This window comes from Herpailurus yagouaroundi, unplaced genomic scaffold (genome assembly GCF_014898765.1).
Source record: "Herpailurus yagouaroundi ecotype Mexico unplaced genomic scaffold, PumYag 163, whole genome shotgun sequence".
Classification (NCBI taxonomy): domain Eukaryota; kingdom Metazoa; phylum Chordata; class Mammalia; order Carnivora; family Felidae; genus Herpailurus; species Herpailurus yagouaroundi.
Window position 1 is genome coordinate 67,845,496 of NW_024412404.1, and position 14,933 is coordinate 67,860,428.

Sequence of the window (14,933 nt, forward strand, 5' to 3'; positions counted from 1 at the left end):
TCTCCTCCCGCAGCTGCTGGATGGCCTGGGAGCCCAGCCTGGGCGCGTTCTACGGGCCGGCGGCCTTCATCGCGCTGGTCACCTGCGTGTACTTCCTGGGCACCTACGTCCAGCTGCGGCGCCACCCAGAGCGCAGGTACGAGCTCAGGCCGCGGGCGGAGGAGCAGCGGCGACTGGCAGTGCGCGAGGCCGGCCACAGCCCCGGGGCTCCGCCCGGCACGCCGCCCGCCTGCGACGCCCTGGCCGCCTCGCTGCTGCAGAACGAGCACTCACTCAAGGCCCAGCTGCGGGCCGCCGCCTTCACGCTGTTCCTGTTCACGGCCACCTGGACCTTCGGGGCGCTGGCCGTGTCCCAGGGCCACTTCCTGGACATGATCTTCAGCTGTCTGTACGGCGCCTTCTGCGTGACGCTGGGGCTCTTCGTGCTCATCCACCACTGTGCCAAGAGAGACGACGTGTGGCAGTGCTGGTGGGCCTGCCGCCCCTCCCGCGGCATCGCCACGCTCGGCGCCCGCCCCACGCTCGACACCAACGGGGACGCGCTGGGACCCGTGGCCTGCCGGCGGGACTCGCCGCGTCCGGGCAAACCGCGGGGCTTTGGCGCCCCCCCCGCCGGCCACTGCAAAATGACCAACCTGCAGGCGGCCCGGGGCCACGTCAGCTGCCTGTCACCGGCCACGCCGTGCTGCGCCAAGATGCACGGTGAGCGGCCGACGGAGGACGCGGCCCACGTCCACGTGCACGAGGAGGACCCCTTCGGGCACGACCCGCACCTGCACGGCTGCCTCCAGGGCAGAACTAAGCCCCCCTACTTCGGCCGCCACCCGGGGGCCGCAACGCAGGAGTGCGCCTACCACGTCCCGTCCAGCCCGGACGGCAGCCCCCTCAGCTCGCGCACGGACAGCGCCCCCAGCTCGCTGGAGGGCCCGGTGGGGGCACACGCGCTGGCCTGCTGCGCCCAGGGCGACCCCTTCCCCCTGGTCAGCCAGCCCGAGGGCAGCGACACGGCGCTCTACGGCTGCCCGCGGAGGCCAGCCAGGGCGGTGGCCCACGGCCCGGCCCACTTCGAGATGCTCCGGAGGACGCAGTCCCTGCCCTTCGGCGGGCCCGGCCAGAACGGGCTGCTCCAGGGAGACATGTGTGAAGTCCTGTCCTTCAGCGCGGACGGCACGGGCAACATCCGGACAGGGCCGTGGAAGAACGAGACCACCGTGTAGCGGCCCCTGGCGGACCAGCAGGGTCCCGCCACGTGAGGCCAGGGGGCGTCACCCCCCACCGCCCCCTTCTCTGCGAAGGACCCACGCGGGAAGACGCCATGGGCCACCTTCGCGTCCACCGGCCCTGAGGTCAGACGGGCCGTCCGTGTCTCAGTCACTGGCTTTCCGACCCCCGTGCCCAGTGTCCGGGCCGGCCCGGGAACAGAGCAGGGGTTCCGTCAGGGGAATCACCCTCGGCGCCTGGCGTGTGCCCCATCTGCCCCACCGGCCTGGCCACGGCAGAAGACGTGCCACCCACGTCTTCCAGTGGCCGGTGTGTGTTTCGTCGAGCTTTGTTCCAACGCGCAGGTGGGCCTGCTACTGCCCGGTACGGGGTGCTCTGGACCTGGGCCGTCACCACCAGCCTCTCCGCCAGCCGCCGTCTGAGGCAGAAGGCCACGTCGGCGCCTCTGCTCAGCACCTGTCCTACCTGCGGCCCCCACAGGCCCGAGAGCGTCACGGGCGCCGGGGGCTTGTCACCACAATCCGGGAGCGTGTGGGAACCGGGGCGGGGGGGGGGGGGCCGCCACTGTTCTCCGGGGCGCCGGCGGGGGCCTTCGAGGGGCCCGCGCCTTCCGAAACGCCCCAGTGTCCTTCAGCACACTCGACCGTCAAAGCCAGCCACTGTTGGGACCGTACCCCGCCCCAAAGAGGGCATTTGGGGCCATAACGTTCCCTGCCCTGAAAAGAAGGGGCTGGCATTTCCATGAGCACCTGGGCACAAGCCCGGACTCAGTTTTGGTGAGCCTTGTGTGCAGTAAGGGGCCCGTGCCCCGGGCAAGGGAACATTCTGAGGAACACGTGTGTGAGATTGTGCACGGCCTTTCTGCGGCACACATATGCGCACGTGTGCACACGCACGTACACGCATACCACACACCGTGCACACAGAGTTCACGTTGCCCAGACATCCGAGCACCGGGTCCCACTGCATAGCCGTCATCACCGTGCCTCCTCCGTGTGCCCCGCTGTCTGGGCAGGGGTGCTTCACCAGGAGCAGGCCCTCCTAACGCACGCCGGGAGGCGAGGGGGCGTGTCGGGGGTCCCCAGGGCCAGCAACGCTCAGTATCTGAGCACAAGGAGCCTTGCTTCCCAGGATTCTTGCAAACCTGACAATGTCCTGGACCAGCCACAAACCCCGCGTGTCCTCACAGGTCAACCAGATGGGCAACCAGATGACCGCCGGGCAGTTTCTGTCTCTGTCCAGCCTGCTCGCCTGCTTCCGTAGCCGATAGGAGCCAGAGGCCCGACGCTGTGCTGTGTACACGCTGTAGATGCAGAACCTCACACGAAATACAGTATTTTGCACTGTTTGCCTTTGTGAGGCTGGTTAATAGCACCCGCGTCCGTCTCTCATCCACAAGGGGGCGGGCCCTCCTCGGTGCGTGGCTCCCGCGTCTGCGCCGGGACCCAGCCGGGGCCGAGGAGCCCAGACAGGCTGTTCTCCCTGGACACCCCGGCCCTCTGGAGGCACCCACTGTGGTCCTTTCCGCCCCCAGCAGCCCCAGCAGCTCCACATTCAAACCAAAGAAATTCAACACTAAACATTAAACCTCGTGTGTTTCAGTATTGATTCGGCCTCCTGAGTCCACTTGGGACAGTGTTGTGACATATCCCATCTGCATGTAATGTTCTCAGAGCATAAATCCACAGCTCACCGCAGCACAGACACCCCACATGGAACACACGTCCAGAAGGATGCAGGACGGGAGGTCGGAACCAGATCCAACATCTCTGGTCTCGTGGTATGTCACCTCCGTCCTTTGTGCGTGAGTGTGTATATGCATACGTGTGTGGGTTGTGAGAGTCGGGTGCGTGTTGTCTGTGTGTGCATTTGAGCGTGTGTGTGTGCACGTGTACACGTGTGCAGGTTGTGAGAGTCGGGCGTGTGCTGTCTGTGTGTGCATTTGTGCATGTGCATGCGTCCACACGTACACGTGTGTGGGTTGTGAGAGTTGGGTGTGTGTTGTCTGAGCATGCACGCGTGCACTTATGCACGTGCGTGTGTGTGAGACGTGTGCCTGCCCTTCCCAGAGAGCATGTGAGACACACAGCGACGCCACGTGGGGGTGCATCTCACTCCCCCGGGGTAGAGGGACGCCAGGCTCTCCCCATCAGCGAAGCCTCTGGAAGCCAGACACAGCTGGACCGCATCCCTGCCGCGGTTCGAGCCGAGGCAGCTGGTGGCCAGGGTCAGGCTGGGCATCTGCCGCTGCTCTCCGGAGAGCGTCTGCTGCAGCCTCGGTCGGCTGCCCCTGTGGGACCCTGGGAGGCCCGGTTGGAGGCTTGGCCCTCCTCCGGGCATAGCTGGTGCTCCGGGTCTGGAGAGCACAGGCACAATGGCAGTTAGATGAAGGGCACCCCCCCCCCCCCCCCCCCGGACTCTCCCGAGAGGCCTGCTGAGCCACCTCTGGACGCCGGTCCCCTGGGGAGCCCCTGCCGGGTCTGTGGGGCGGGGGCTGGGTCAGGGCTCCAGGCTCAGCAGCCCTGCCCCTCACCCCATCGCCCCACGCCCTGTCTGCCTGGCTGGGACTCTACAGGATGGTCAAGGGTAGCCCTGAGCCTCAGGGACCCACCTTGGGACAAGGATCAGCTCGAGGGTGTGAGCTCAGGCACCCAGGAGCAGTTTCTTGGGTGGGGGCCTCCTGAGAGGGGCCAGGCTCTGTGCTGGGCTGGGGCGGCCACCTGCCCCCCGCGCTCAGGGCCCCAGGCAGGCATGTAGGGGGCCGCACACAGAGGTGGTGGCTCCAGCCCAGCCGTGTCCGCCCCACGTGCTGCCCGTGCCACGCCTGCCATCCTGCCACTCACCCTGTGACCCGCAGGGGTTCCGGGGTGGGAGGGGGACAACGCGGCCACGGCAACCAGACCCGCCCCTTCTGAGGACGGCACCGCCTCCCGGGGCAGCTGGGCCCGCCCACCCACACGTGACCCTCTCACCTCCTTACCAGGCTGTGTCGACCACCCAGAGGCTGCGGCAAAAGGTTTCATTACACGACTTGGTTGGATAATAACCCCAAGTGCCTTATTATCCAACAGGCACTTGGGGTTAAAATTTTGCCCACTGGATCCAAGATCCCACCTCCTTACCAGGCTGTGTCGACCACCCAGAGGCTGCGGCAAAAGGTTTCATTACACAACTTGGTTGGATAATAACCCCAAGTGCCTTATTATCCAACAGGCACTTGGGGTTAAAATTTTGCCCACTGGATCCAAGATCAAAGAACGTTCTGCCGCCCACAGATCAGGGAGGAAGGACATCCAGGTCTGATGTGCAGGGGTGGGCATGCCCAGACGGTGGGGCAGGGGACAGGACCAGAGTCCCCAAGGACACGGGGCACAGTGTCACAGGCACACGCACACAAGCACATGTGCGCCCACTCGCTTATACACGTGCACACATGCTTACACACGCTTACACATGTGCACATGCACAGGCTGAAGGCTTGATCCCAGCCCATCTTCCCCCAAAAGCTGGTCCCACCGAGACCCCACCTCCCATCCCACGGGGCCAGCGGCCTTCCCTCCGGGGTCACTGGAGAAGGGAGCCCAGTTCCCTGCAGGGGTCCCCCAGGCACAGCCAGGCTCCTGCCCCCCATTCTTGCCCCAGGGGCTGGCCTGGGGCACCACCGCCCCACCTCGGAGCCCTATGGAGGCCGGATGGGGAGTGTGGCAGCCCCTCATGCCGCAGAGGGGTGTGGTTAGAGCCAGGAAGAATTTCCCTCCAGAAGCCCTGGCTGCTGGAGAGCTGGTGTGAGTCCCGGTGGACCCCACTCAGCCGGGCTGGTCCCGGGACACAGAGCAGAGCAGACAGTCTGAGGGCTGACACCCCACGAGCTCCCACAGGTGGCATAAGCAGGTGGGGCGCGTCCACGTCGCCCCTTCAGGCTGTGCAGAACGCAGCCGTGTGCTGTGAGGTGGGCAATCAAGAGTAAGGAACAGACCAGGAGCAAAGGCCTGGGGTCCCCTGTGTGTGCAGGCACCTGCGGGAGAGTGGTCCGAACGACACCGATGCCTCCCAATTTCTACATGGGTCACCCCCAAACCAAACATGTCCCCCCGTCAGTGGGCATAAACGACCTCAGGCCGTTCCAAGATCCCCAGGTCTCGGGAGCAGCTCGGAACATCGCAGAGCAACAGCCTTCGAGCCTTGGCCAGATTTGAGCCCACGGAGCAGAGTGCACTTCCATGTGCCCTGTGCACGCCTGGAGCCACCTCCTGGGGCCATCGTGGCTGCAGGGGGATTTGAGCCAGCACCGCAGACAGACAGGATGGTTTTGAACAGAAGTCGTGTGGATTCTGCAAACACAGGAACCACCACTGACACCTGGGTCGGAAGCACGACCTATGGCACCCCACAAGAGGATTCCGCACCCACAGGAGCACGGCGGCTGTGGGGGGCCGCCCCGGCAAGCCTGAGGGAGCGGGAAGGGGCCTGGCTCAGGGTTACTACGGCGGGCGGTGGGGCCGGGTGAGGGTCTCCACACTCAGACAGGAGCTCGTGGGGCTTGAATCTCCCCCGGCACCCAAGTGGGAGCCCTTGCACAGGTGTGGGTCAGACCCCATCACACGGCACCGCCATGGCAGCCGCTCGGGGACGTCACGGACAGTGCTGAGGGCCACGCCAGCTTCAGGGGCACACCGTTGGTGTGGGCTGCTAAGAAGGAGTCCGGGACAAACGCTCGTGTGGCCCAGGGGGAGAGGCCAGGCTCTGACATGGGGGGACGGCCAAGGGAGGACTCTGGGCCCCAGTGGGTAGGTCTGAGCCCCGCACCAGGGGTCTGGAACAGCGGGAGGACGGTCAGTCTCTGTCCCCAAGCAGCTATGTCCTGGGGCTGGAGGGCAACCCCGCGGGGCCGGGGACCGGGCAGTGCTGGGAGCAGAGCAGCACCTCCCCCCGCCCAGGTCGCAGTCTGGCCCCCCCACACCCCACCCACCCCTCCCGCACTGGCTTATCCCTTTGGCCTCAAGCAGGATGATGTGCAGAGGACAGAGCCAAACCCCGTGGGGCTGGTGGGCTGGTGGGACGGGACGCGCTCTCTGCACAGAACACCTGGGCTTCAGAAGCAGGTGCAGAGGCTAAGTGGCCAACTTCAATTTAGTCCAAATCTAACCAGATTGAAAATTACTCTAAGATCGATAAAAAATGAGTTTTAGGATGCCTGAGTGACTCAGATGGTTAAGCGTCTGACTTTGGCTCAGGTGATGATCTCACGGTTCATGGGATCGAACCCCACATCAGGCTCTGTGCTGACAGCAGGGAGCCTGCTTGAGATTCTCTCTCTCTCTCTCTCTCTCTCTCTCTCTGTTTCTCCCCCGCTCGTGCTGTCTCTGTCTCTCAAAATAAATAAACATTTTTTAAATACTTAAACAAGTTTCTGCATAATGAGTAACTTGGTGACCTTGATAATTTACCACAGGAGCCTGAACACACTCGGGGACTCTCTTGTGCTTGGAGGAGTCCTCCTGAGCCCAGAGCCACCCACTTGCTTGTTCCGCATGTCCCTGGACCTGGTGAGCCCGGTGAGGACAGTGCCCCGCATCCCACAGTGTCCTCTCGGGAGGCCCTCACCCTCTGCTCTGGCCTCCTGCTCCTAGTGTGCAGGTGTCCTTCCTGGCTGTCCAGTGGCACATCCCTCCCCACGCTATGTCTCCCTTGAGCCCATCCACTGCTCCCAGAGGACCCCTTGCCCCACTGGGCCAGCGGGACGGCTATGCCCACTCCCGTGCTGGCCTCCTGATGTATCCACGCGAGTTTTAAATACATACAGCCCAGGGTTTTTCAATTCTACTGCCCGGGAGGGCGAGGGTGGGTGTGGGAGAGGGTGGGGGGCAGGGGCCACACTTGGGCCTTGCTGTGTTACGACCTCAGCCGCTGGCAGGAGAACTGGACCAAAGACGGACACGGGAGGCTCACTGTGGGCCGGAGTGGGGAGGTACCTGGGGCCACCCTGGGAAGATGTGCTGGGCCCCTGGCAGAAGGGGTCATCAGTGAAAGTGAATGAAGAAAAGTTTGTGGCCGTGTTATGTTTCCTGGGCCTCAGATGTGCAGGGGCGCTCTGCTGCTGGACCCTGGCGGGGGGGGGGGGGGGAGGAAGGGGCACAACAGCCATCCTGCCTCCCGAATGCTGGGGCCCCTGGGCCTTCCAGCCTTTTCCATCTGGTTCCACACGCCGCATTTGCTAATGGGCCATCCACCTTATGCACCTTCGCAGCTGGCACACAGGTCAGAGCCGTCATTAAGGGGATCAGGAGAGAGGAGGCGGGCAGACCAGAGAAACTGGGACCCTGGGCATTGGCCAGCTCCCTGTGCCTCCTGCCTGGGGGAGCTGGGCCTGAACCACTTAGCTCAGGCTCTGATGAAGGAGGGAAGGGAGGGGAGGGGAGGAGGGGGCCAGCTCAGGCCAGGCTGCAGCTGGGGGCTCTCATGGGAAGAAGCGGGCCCTGGAGTCAGCCCAAAGCCCTCCAGGAAGGAGGAATGAAACATTCCAGACCAAGGGATGAGTCCAGACCTGGGGGTGGGGGAGGGCAGGGTGGGCCTGGTGCGGGGCTGGGTGCTCCGCCCTTCCTCTTCACTCTTCCAGCCTCCCTACTGTGTTCAGACAGGGATTAGGCTCAGGTCCCGCTGCTGGCCAAAGACAGAGCCAGGACCTGTGAGCCGGGGCCTGCCAGAGCCCAAATGCAGCACAGAACCCGGTGGCCCCCTGGCCCCTCCGCCGCTAAAGCATGGCCTGGGGGGGTCCGTCGGGACCACTACGGACCCTGCACACCCCAGGTGCCAGCCCAGGCTGAATGGTGGCCACGGCTAGGCATCTGAGAGCCCCAGGGCCATAAGGTCCAGCTCCCCGGCAGCGAGCTCAGGCCAGGGTCCAGACAGGAGGCAGACCCTCACTGGGCCAGGTACAGAGGCAGGAGCCCCTGGCCGCACTCCACCGCTATCCTGGGGACCAGGGTCCACGTGGGACCCCACAAGCTGTGCGACAAGAAGCCTCTGCAGACACACAGCAGGACGGTCTGAGGTCGCAAGGTGTGGGGTCACGAGCCCAGGGTGGCCAGGGTGACCCAAAGGCCCGTCCCGGATGAGAGTCCCTAGCAGGAGACCCCAGTGCCACCAACCCTGGGCCCTGTAGACCCTGCTGGACCTCCCGTGGGAGGGGCTGCCCCGTAGATAGCTGTGGAGCACATGCCCCTCCCTGGCAACAGTGGGGGCTCCTGACAAAGCGAAATCATTGAATGACATTTACATTCAGGGTGGACTGCGGAGGGGCCTTGCGGTGGGGCAAGAGGTGAGGCTCCCCCCCAGGACGGCATGGGCAGACGGGAATCTAGGGAGCAGGGCAGGTCTGACGGAGTTTCTCTCCTCGGCCAAACCTTCCCTGGGCCCATCCGATTTCAGCAAGAACACCGCCCTCCAAACCTGGTCACCCTGGGCCGCCCTCAGCAGGAATCTTGGGAGGTCGGTGTGGCCAGAGCCCCCAGACCTAAGGTCTCCTCCCGGTGATTTCCCACCGCCAACCTTCCTCGGCCGTGACCCCCTGTGTCGGTGGTGCATTTGGAATAGAGCCCAGCCTTCCCCTATCAGTCGTCCTGAATACAGGTGCCCACACTGCCGTGGCCTCTGTCCTGCTCTGCTCTCTCTGCCAGGGTTGGTGACGGATGGCCACTGAAAGGAAGAGTCAGGGGGGGCGGTTTCTGGCTGAAGTGACCGAACAGGGTCCCTGCGAGAGGCTGCCGGGTGATTGCACATCACGGCAAAGGGGGAGGTGCCCGACCCTCGGCCAGCGTTCTGGCCAAACTAGCTGGCAGGATTCTCACTAAGATGCGATGGTTTGGGGGCGCCCGGGGGCGCCGTAAGTTGAGCATTGGACTCCTGATTTTGGCTCAGGTCATGATCCCAGGGTCGTGGGATCACGCCCCAAGTCGGGCTCCTCACTGAGAGTGGAGCCTGCTTGGGATTCTCTCTCTTTCTCTGTCTACCCTTCCCCCACTAGCACTTTCTCTCTCTCTAAAAAAAGATACACATATATATGAAAAATCTAAGTTGATGCACAACAGCCTTTTTGAGCCGCCTCCAAATCTTAAAAAAAGACAGGACAGAGTTGCTGCTGCCCTCCCCCAGCTCAGGTTCCGTGCGGCACCCGGGCGCTGCTGGGGGTGCTGGCCTGGAGCGCCCCCCAGGGCAGCGCCACCTCCCCCCACCCCTGAGCATGACCCACCTGGGTCCAAGGAACAAGGTCAGCAAAAAGTGAGCGAACCAGGTAAGAACAAGAAACCACCTGCAGACACGGCCACACCCAGCTCGTCTCTTAAGCTGCACACAGGCCCCCAGGACCCCCGCACTGGAAACTAGAACACAGAGAAGGCAGAAGCTTGAGGAGAGGCCACGGGTCTCCCCCGTCCCTGTCCCATCGCTGGGACCCGAGGCCCAGGAGGCTGAGGGCCCCAGCAGGGTGCGCCACACTCAAGAGTTTACAAAGTGCCGGTGGCTGTCCCTGCCACACCCCACGTCTCACGGCCTGTGCTGGGGCTGCAGCGAGGGAGGCACTGGGGGGAGGTGGCCCGCCAAGAGTCTGCGGCCCCTCCGGCCTTCCCTGGGTCCCTGGGACCCTGTCAGCATGCAGGAGACACACTGAAGTCACAGCAGGCGTCAGCCCGACCACGCGGACCCACTCTCCCCGCCCCCCCGCCCCCCCCCAGAGCCTCCACAGCAACCAACTCAGTGTCAGGAGTCAGCGAGTGACAGCCGCCTCTCTGCCCGGGTCTTTCCCCCACCCAACTCAGGAGCAGTGAGTGGGGAAAGCCGAGGACCCCGTCCCAGCCTCCAGCAGGGCGCCTGAGCCCCCTTTCCTCGGGGGACTCTCCCACTCCCTGCCTGCCTTGGGGTCTCTGCCCAAGACGAGAGTCGCGGGACCCCCCACACGGTGCGCTTGACGTATCAGCCCCTGCCGTTCTCATCTGGGGGAGCACGTGCCCTTTGCCAAGTATATTCGGAAGCCCCAGGCCACGTGCCTTTCACTCGCCACTCGTCAAAGGCCGACGTCAGCCCCGTGAACAGGCTCCGAGAGGTCAAGTGACCTGCCCGGGACCACACGGTCAGGACGCGGCAGCCTGGCTCTGCCAGAACATCCGTGAGCCACATGCTCTGCCGGCAACGCCCTCCGGCCGCGTCGTCGAGGAAGCAGCTCCGAGGCCAGCACTCACCGCGGGCCCAGCCAGCCTCCGCCTCTGCCCCGTACCTGCGGGAAGGAGGGACGGATCTTCACCTGCTGCGCAGGCCTCTCTCCACTGTCTGCGTCCGTTCCCACACGGCGCCCCTCCTCACAGCGCGCTCTGTCGGGGCCCCAGCGACCACCAGGGCCGACAACACGGGGGTGGGCGGAGCAATGTGGAGGGACAGCGTCCCGGACCAGGGGAGTGGCCTCAGTCACGTCCTGAAGGCAAAGCCTCTTGCACGACGTGCACACTGAGCTCAAGAAGCTGAAGACAGCAGGGTGAGTTCCCTCACTTCCCGCAGATGCACCAGAAACTGAGGCAAGTGACTATGAACGCCTGGGAAGACGGCATTCTGGAATGTTCATAAACACGTGGAATTCGTTCCAGAGCTGCGTGGAACCATCCTGAACAGAGAACGTCAGCCTGAGGCCCCGGGAGGCCACGAAGGGATCTCTCCCTGGAAGAGATGAATCGGGAAACGGAGGTGGTGCCTGCCTCACGGCCAACAGCCCTCAGATGAAGGTGGGGGAACCCACCGGTGTTTCGGGGTAAATGAGAAGACGGAAGTCCCGGCACAGAAGGAAAAGCCCATTCACAAACCTGCCCGTGAGAAACACTGAGCGTTTGGGAGGCGAAGGGGACCCCTGAGAAGGCCCCTGAGCTCAGCCTCGGTCCCAGGGCTCTGTGGAAAAGTCGCCAAAGCCGTGGCCTGAGAAGCTTTGGGAAAGCCGGAGAGGACAGGTCACGGGACGTCCACGAAAGGAACACACTTGCATGGAGTTCGGGGCAAAGAGGAGAGGGAGACCCCAAGATGGCAGGAATGGGTGTGCCTCACCCGAGGGTCCGGGGCCCCGGGGCTTGGCTCCCTGCCGGAGGCCGTGTTCATCGGGATCTGAGTCTCAGATCTTTTCATCTTTTTCTGAGAAACGTTTCCCAGGGAAGTGAGTGAAATGGAGTATTTCGTTATTTTTCAAGAGACATAAACATCCATCCGGGAAAGATGTAGCATTTTAGCATTTCATCGATAGGGACCCATAGCGTAAAATCAGTTTTGCTCTCCATGCAGGAGGGAATACCATAGCCAGAAAGCTCTTGGCGATTTCTCCTTTAAACTGGCTTTAGTTGAATTTAGTCTGGAATTTGGTTTTTAAAGACCAATGTTTGTTTGTAACGGGTTAGGGTTAGTGTACTGGCCAGAGAAGCCTCAAGTGGGCCCCGGGGCCCCTGGAGAGAGCGAGCTAACTTTATGTTACACAACGGCCACCGCCTTCCTCTGGCTGCAGACTGACCCACAAAAAGCCCTATTTGAAATTCGGTTCCACGAATAGAAACAAGGAAAAGAAGTGCCAGTTCCCAGGCCCAGGGCTTCCTCTGCCTACAGACCCAACCCCCAGCCACAGAGAAGGGCTAAGCCTCGCAGGGACCCTCCAAACGCACCCCAAAGCCCACACCGAGTCACTGATGGCTTTTTAATTACAGAGAATCCTGGGCAACTGAGGGAGGGGAGAGGTGCCAACAGTAACAGTGGGGGGGGGCGTGGAGAGGAGGCATCTGGTGCCCCCCACCCCCAGCGGGGCATCCCCGCCCCCCCCCCCCCCGCCACCGGCTGGCACTGAGATGTCAGAGTCAGAGCCGCCCACGCCTGCATTTGTCCTTGGCAGAAATCACTCATGAGCGGCATGCGGTGAAAACACAAGCTAACACGCCGCAGTGGGTTTGTCATTAAACCTGCAGTTAGCACAGTGGCCGCCCAGTCCGGGAAGCAGCCGGGCGCTCTGGAGCCCGGAGGAGGGGCGCTGGCGCCCGGGAGCTCCACTCAACACCTGGGCCACCAGGTGCACCGGCCCACGCCGAACAGGGCGATCCCCCCCGACCCCCAGGCAACACCACATGTGTCCCTTGACTGCACGCAGCAGGACACTCGCTGGCCGGGGTCCTCCAGCCCGGGAAGGCTGTGCCACACGTGACCGTAGCCCAGGAGAGGCTGCTCTCTGAGGCCCTCCCGGCCGCAGCAATGGAAACGCAGACACACGCGGCCAGCTCAGGGGGCAGGGAGGGCCGCACGTGCCCAGAGCGGCACGGGGACCTGCCACGAGCCGTGTGCCCGCCCGACACTGCACTCCAGGTGGCAGACACGCTGCTCTCGGCCCCAGCGGAGCTCTGAGTGCAGTAATCAGGCTCCCAGGGGCGAAAACAGCTTCTTCTTGGTCCCGGGGCCAGCTCTGAGGACAGGGTTGTGGGTGGAACTGTGTCCCCAAAAATGACATGTTGAGGTCCTAGCTCCAGGTACCTGTGCGACCTTATTTGGAAATCAGTGCTTTGTGGATGTAATCCAACATGACTGGTGTCCTTATGGAAAAAGGGACAGCCACGATAATAGTCACAGAGTGACAGCCACAGGGTGACAGCCACAGGGTGACAGCCACAAAGTAACACCCACAGAATAATAGCCACAGAGTGACAGCCACAGGGTGGCAGCCACAGAGGGTAATAGCCACAGAGTGACAGCCAGAGTGACAACCACAGTAACAGCCACAGAGTAACACCCACAGAATAATAGCCACAAAGTGGCAGCCACAGAGTGACAGCCACAGTGGCAGCCACAGAGTGTTAAGAGGGCTCAGGCCCCTCCAACAGGAGCCATGTCAGTGGTCCACCACCCTTGGGTGTCTCCGCCTGCAGTCCCAGGAGAAACACGGTCATTTACTTTCCCAAAAGACTCCGTACTGTAAAATGAACCCTATGGTCACGGGAAACAAAAGAAAATTTAAATGTTTTTGTTTCTTGAATATTTGTGGTGTTTTTAAGTCTATTTATTTATTTTGAGAGAGAGGGAGAGAGGATCCCGAGCAGGCTCCACAGTCAGCGCAGAGCCCGATGCGGGGCTCGAATCCCACGAACTGGGCGATCGTGACCTGGACGGAAATCAAGAGTCAGATGCTTAACTGACTGAGCCACCCAGGCGCCCCAGTTTATTCAATATTTGGTTTATGAAACACTACGTGCGTTTTTGTTGCAAAGACGTGTAATCGGGGTCTATAGACACTTTGAAGCATGAAAAGATATCACAGGAGGATACAATTCTGGCCACAGTTTGATGTCCGTAATTTAAGGGAAAATACTATGATGAAGATTTTGGACTGGTAAAGAACGCGTTTATGTGATTTCTTAAGTGACTGATATTTGATATCGACACCTGGTTGGCACCGTGGATGGAGCATGCGACTCTTGATCTCAGGGTCGCGAGTTCAAGCCCCATATTGGCCATAGAACCTACTTAAAAGTGAAAGTGTAAAAAAGCAAAACCATTTTGGTATTTAGCTTCTTGGGTACATTGACAAGAGTAACAGCTTTATTTCAAAATATCAATATTTACCACACCAGAAATTACATTCTTTGCATTATTTACATTTGTGATTTCTTTAAAAATTTAAATGTTGACTTTGAAATGTTCAAACAGTTTGACAGCTTTTCAGAATTCATTTAGGGAAAGTGAGAGCCAGGACCCAGAAGACCCCACTCCGCTCACCTCAGCACGCAGCCTGGCCATGCTGAGTGCCGACTGAGTGCCCCAAGACCCGAGCGAGCCCCCATCCGAAGGAGACGCCCGGCTCAGAAGGACAAGGCAGAGTCCTGCTGGTGTCTGTGTAGGACAAGGGCCCAGCAGTCAGCACGGAGCTTTGCAGGAAACAGCGTCCATCAGGGGTGTCCTGACCTGACATTGACCAGGAGGGAGGTCCATGGAGGGCAGAGGCCAGACGCAGGGAGGGCAGATCCCGCCAGGATCTGCGGGGGTGGGGAGAGTCTTGTGGGAAAGTGAGGTGGGGCAGAGAGTGAGTAGAGAGGTCAGGGAAGGCCACTGAGAAGGCTGGGGCACCACCACGTCATGGCCTCGGACCTCTGACATCACCCCAGAGGCCTCAGGAAGAAGGCTGGGCATGGGCTGGGCACCCTGGGGTGGTGGCAGGGGCAGGCATGGAGGCCAAAACTGAGAGGCTGTTCCAGCGGTCTGTTCGCGAGGGCTCTTGGCCCTGAGTTTGGAACTATCTTCCAGTGGACATCCAGGGGCTGCTGGGATGTCCTCACACCAAGTGTGTCTCATCTGCTCTGGGAAGTGTCTAATCAGACTTGCTCTGGGGTCAAGAATCATGCCTCATCCAACATTAACGGAGCATCTATTGGGTCTAAGGCACCAAAACACAGAGCCAACACCAAATCCTTCCTTGGACCAAAGCTGGCCACAAAAGCCGGCTCATATGCAAACACTCGGACCAAGCAAGCTTCCAGCGGGGGTGACATCACTCACTGAACAAGACCAATGACGACAAACTTTTAAACGAAGGAAGGATAGCAGTGTGGCCTCAGCCCCACGGGGTCTTCCCCACCCCTACCCCCGCCCCCCTCGGCTCCTCCCCTCAGCTGCTCCCCAGCCCCTCCCCCGGCCCCTCCCCCCCAACCCCAGCTCCC

General features: G+C 61.8%; 1 protein-coding gene across 1 annotated transcript in view; it reads left to right on the forward strand.

Annotated features, from left to right (window-relative positions):
- ADGRA1 (adhesion G protein-coupled receptor A1) overlaps positions 1-2,569 on the forward strand; it is a 32,892-nt gene extending 30,323 nt beyond the window's left edge. Inside the window, exon 7 of the mRNA XM_040486867.1 lies at positions 14-2,569. Coding sequence (XP_040342801.1) covers positions 14-1,217 — 1,204 coding nt within the window. The 3' untranslated portion in view covers positions 1,218-2,569. The remainder of the gene's footprint in view (positions 1-13) is intronic.
- Positions 2,570-14,933: the final 12,364 nt, after the last annotated feature.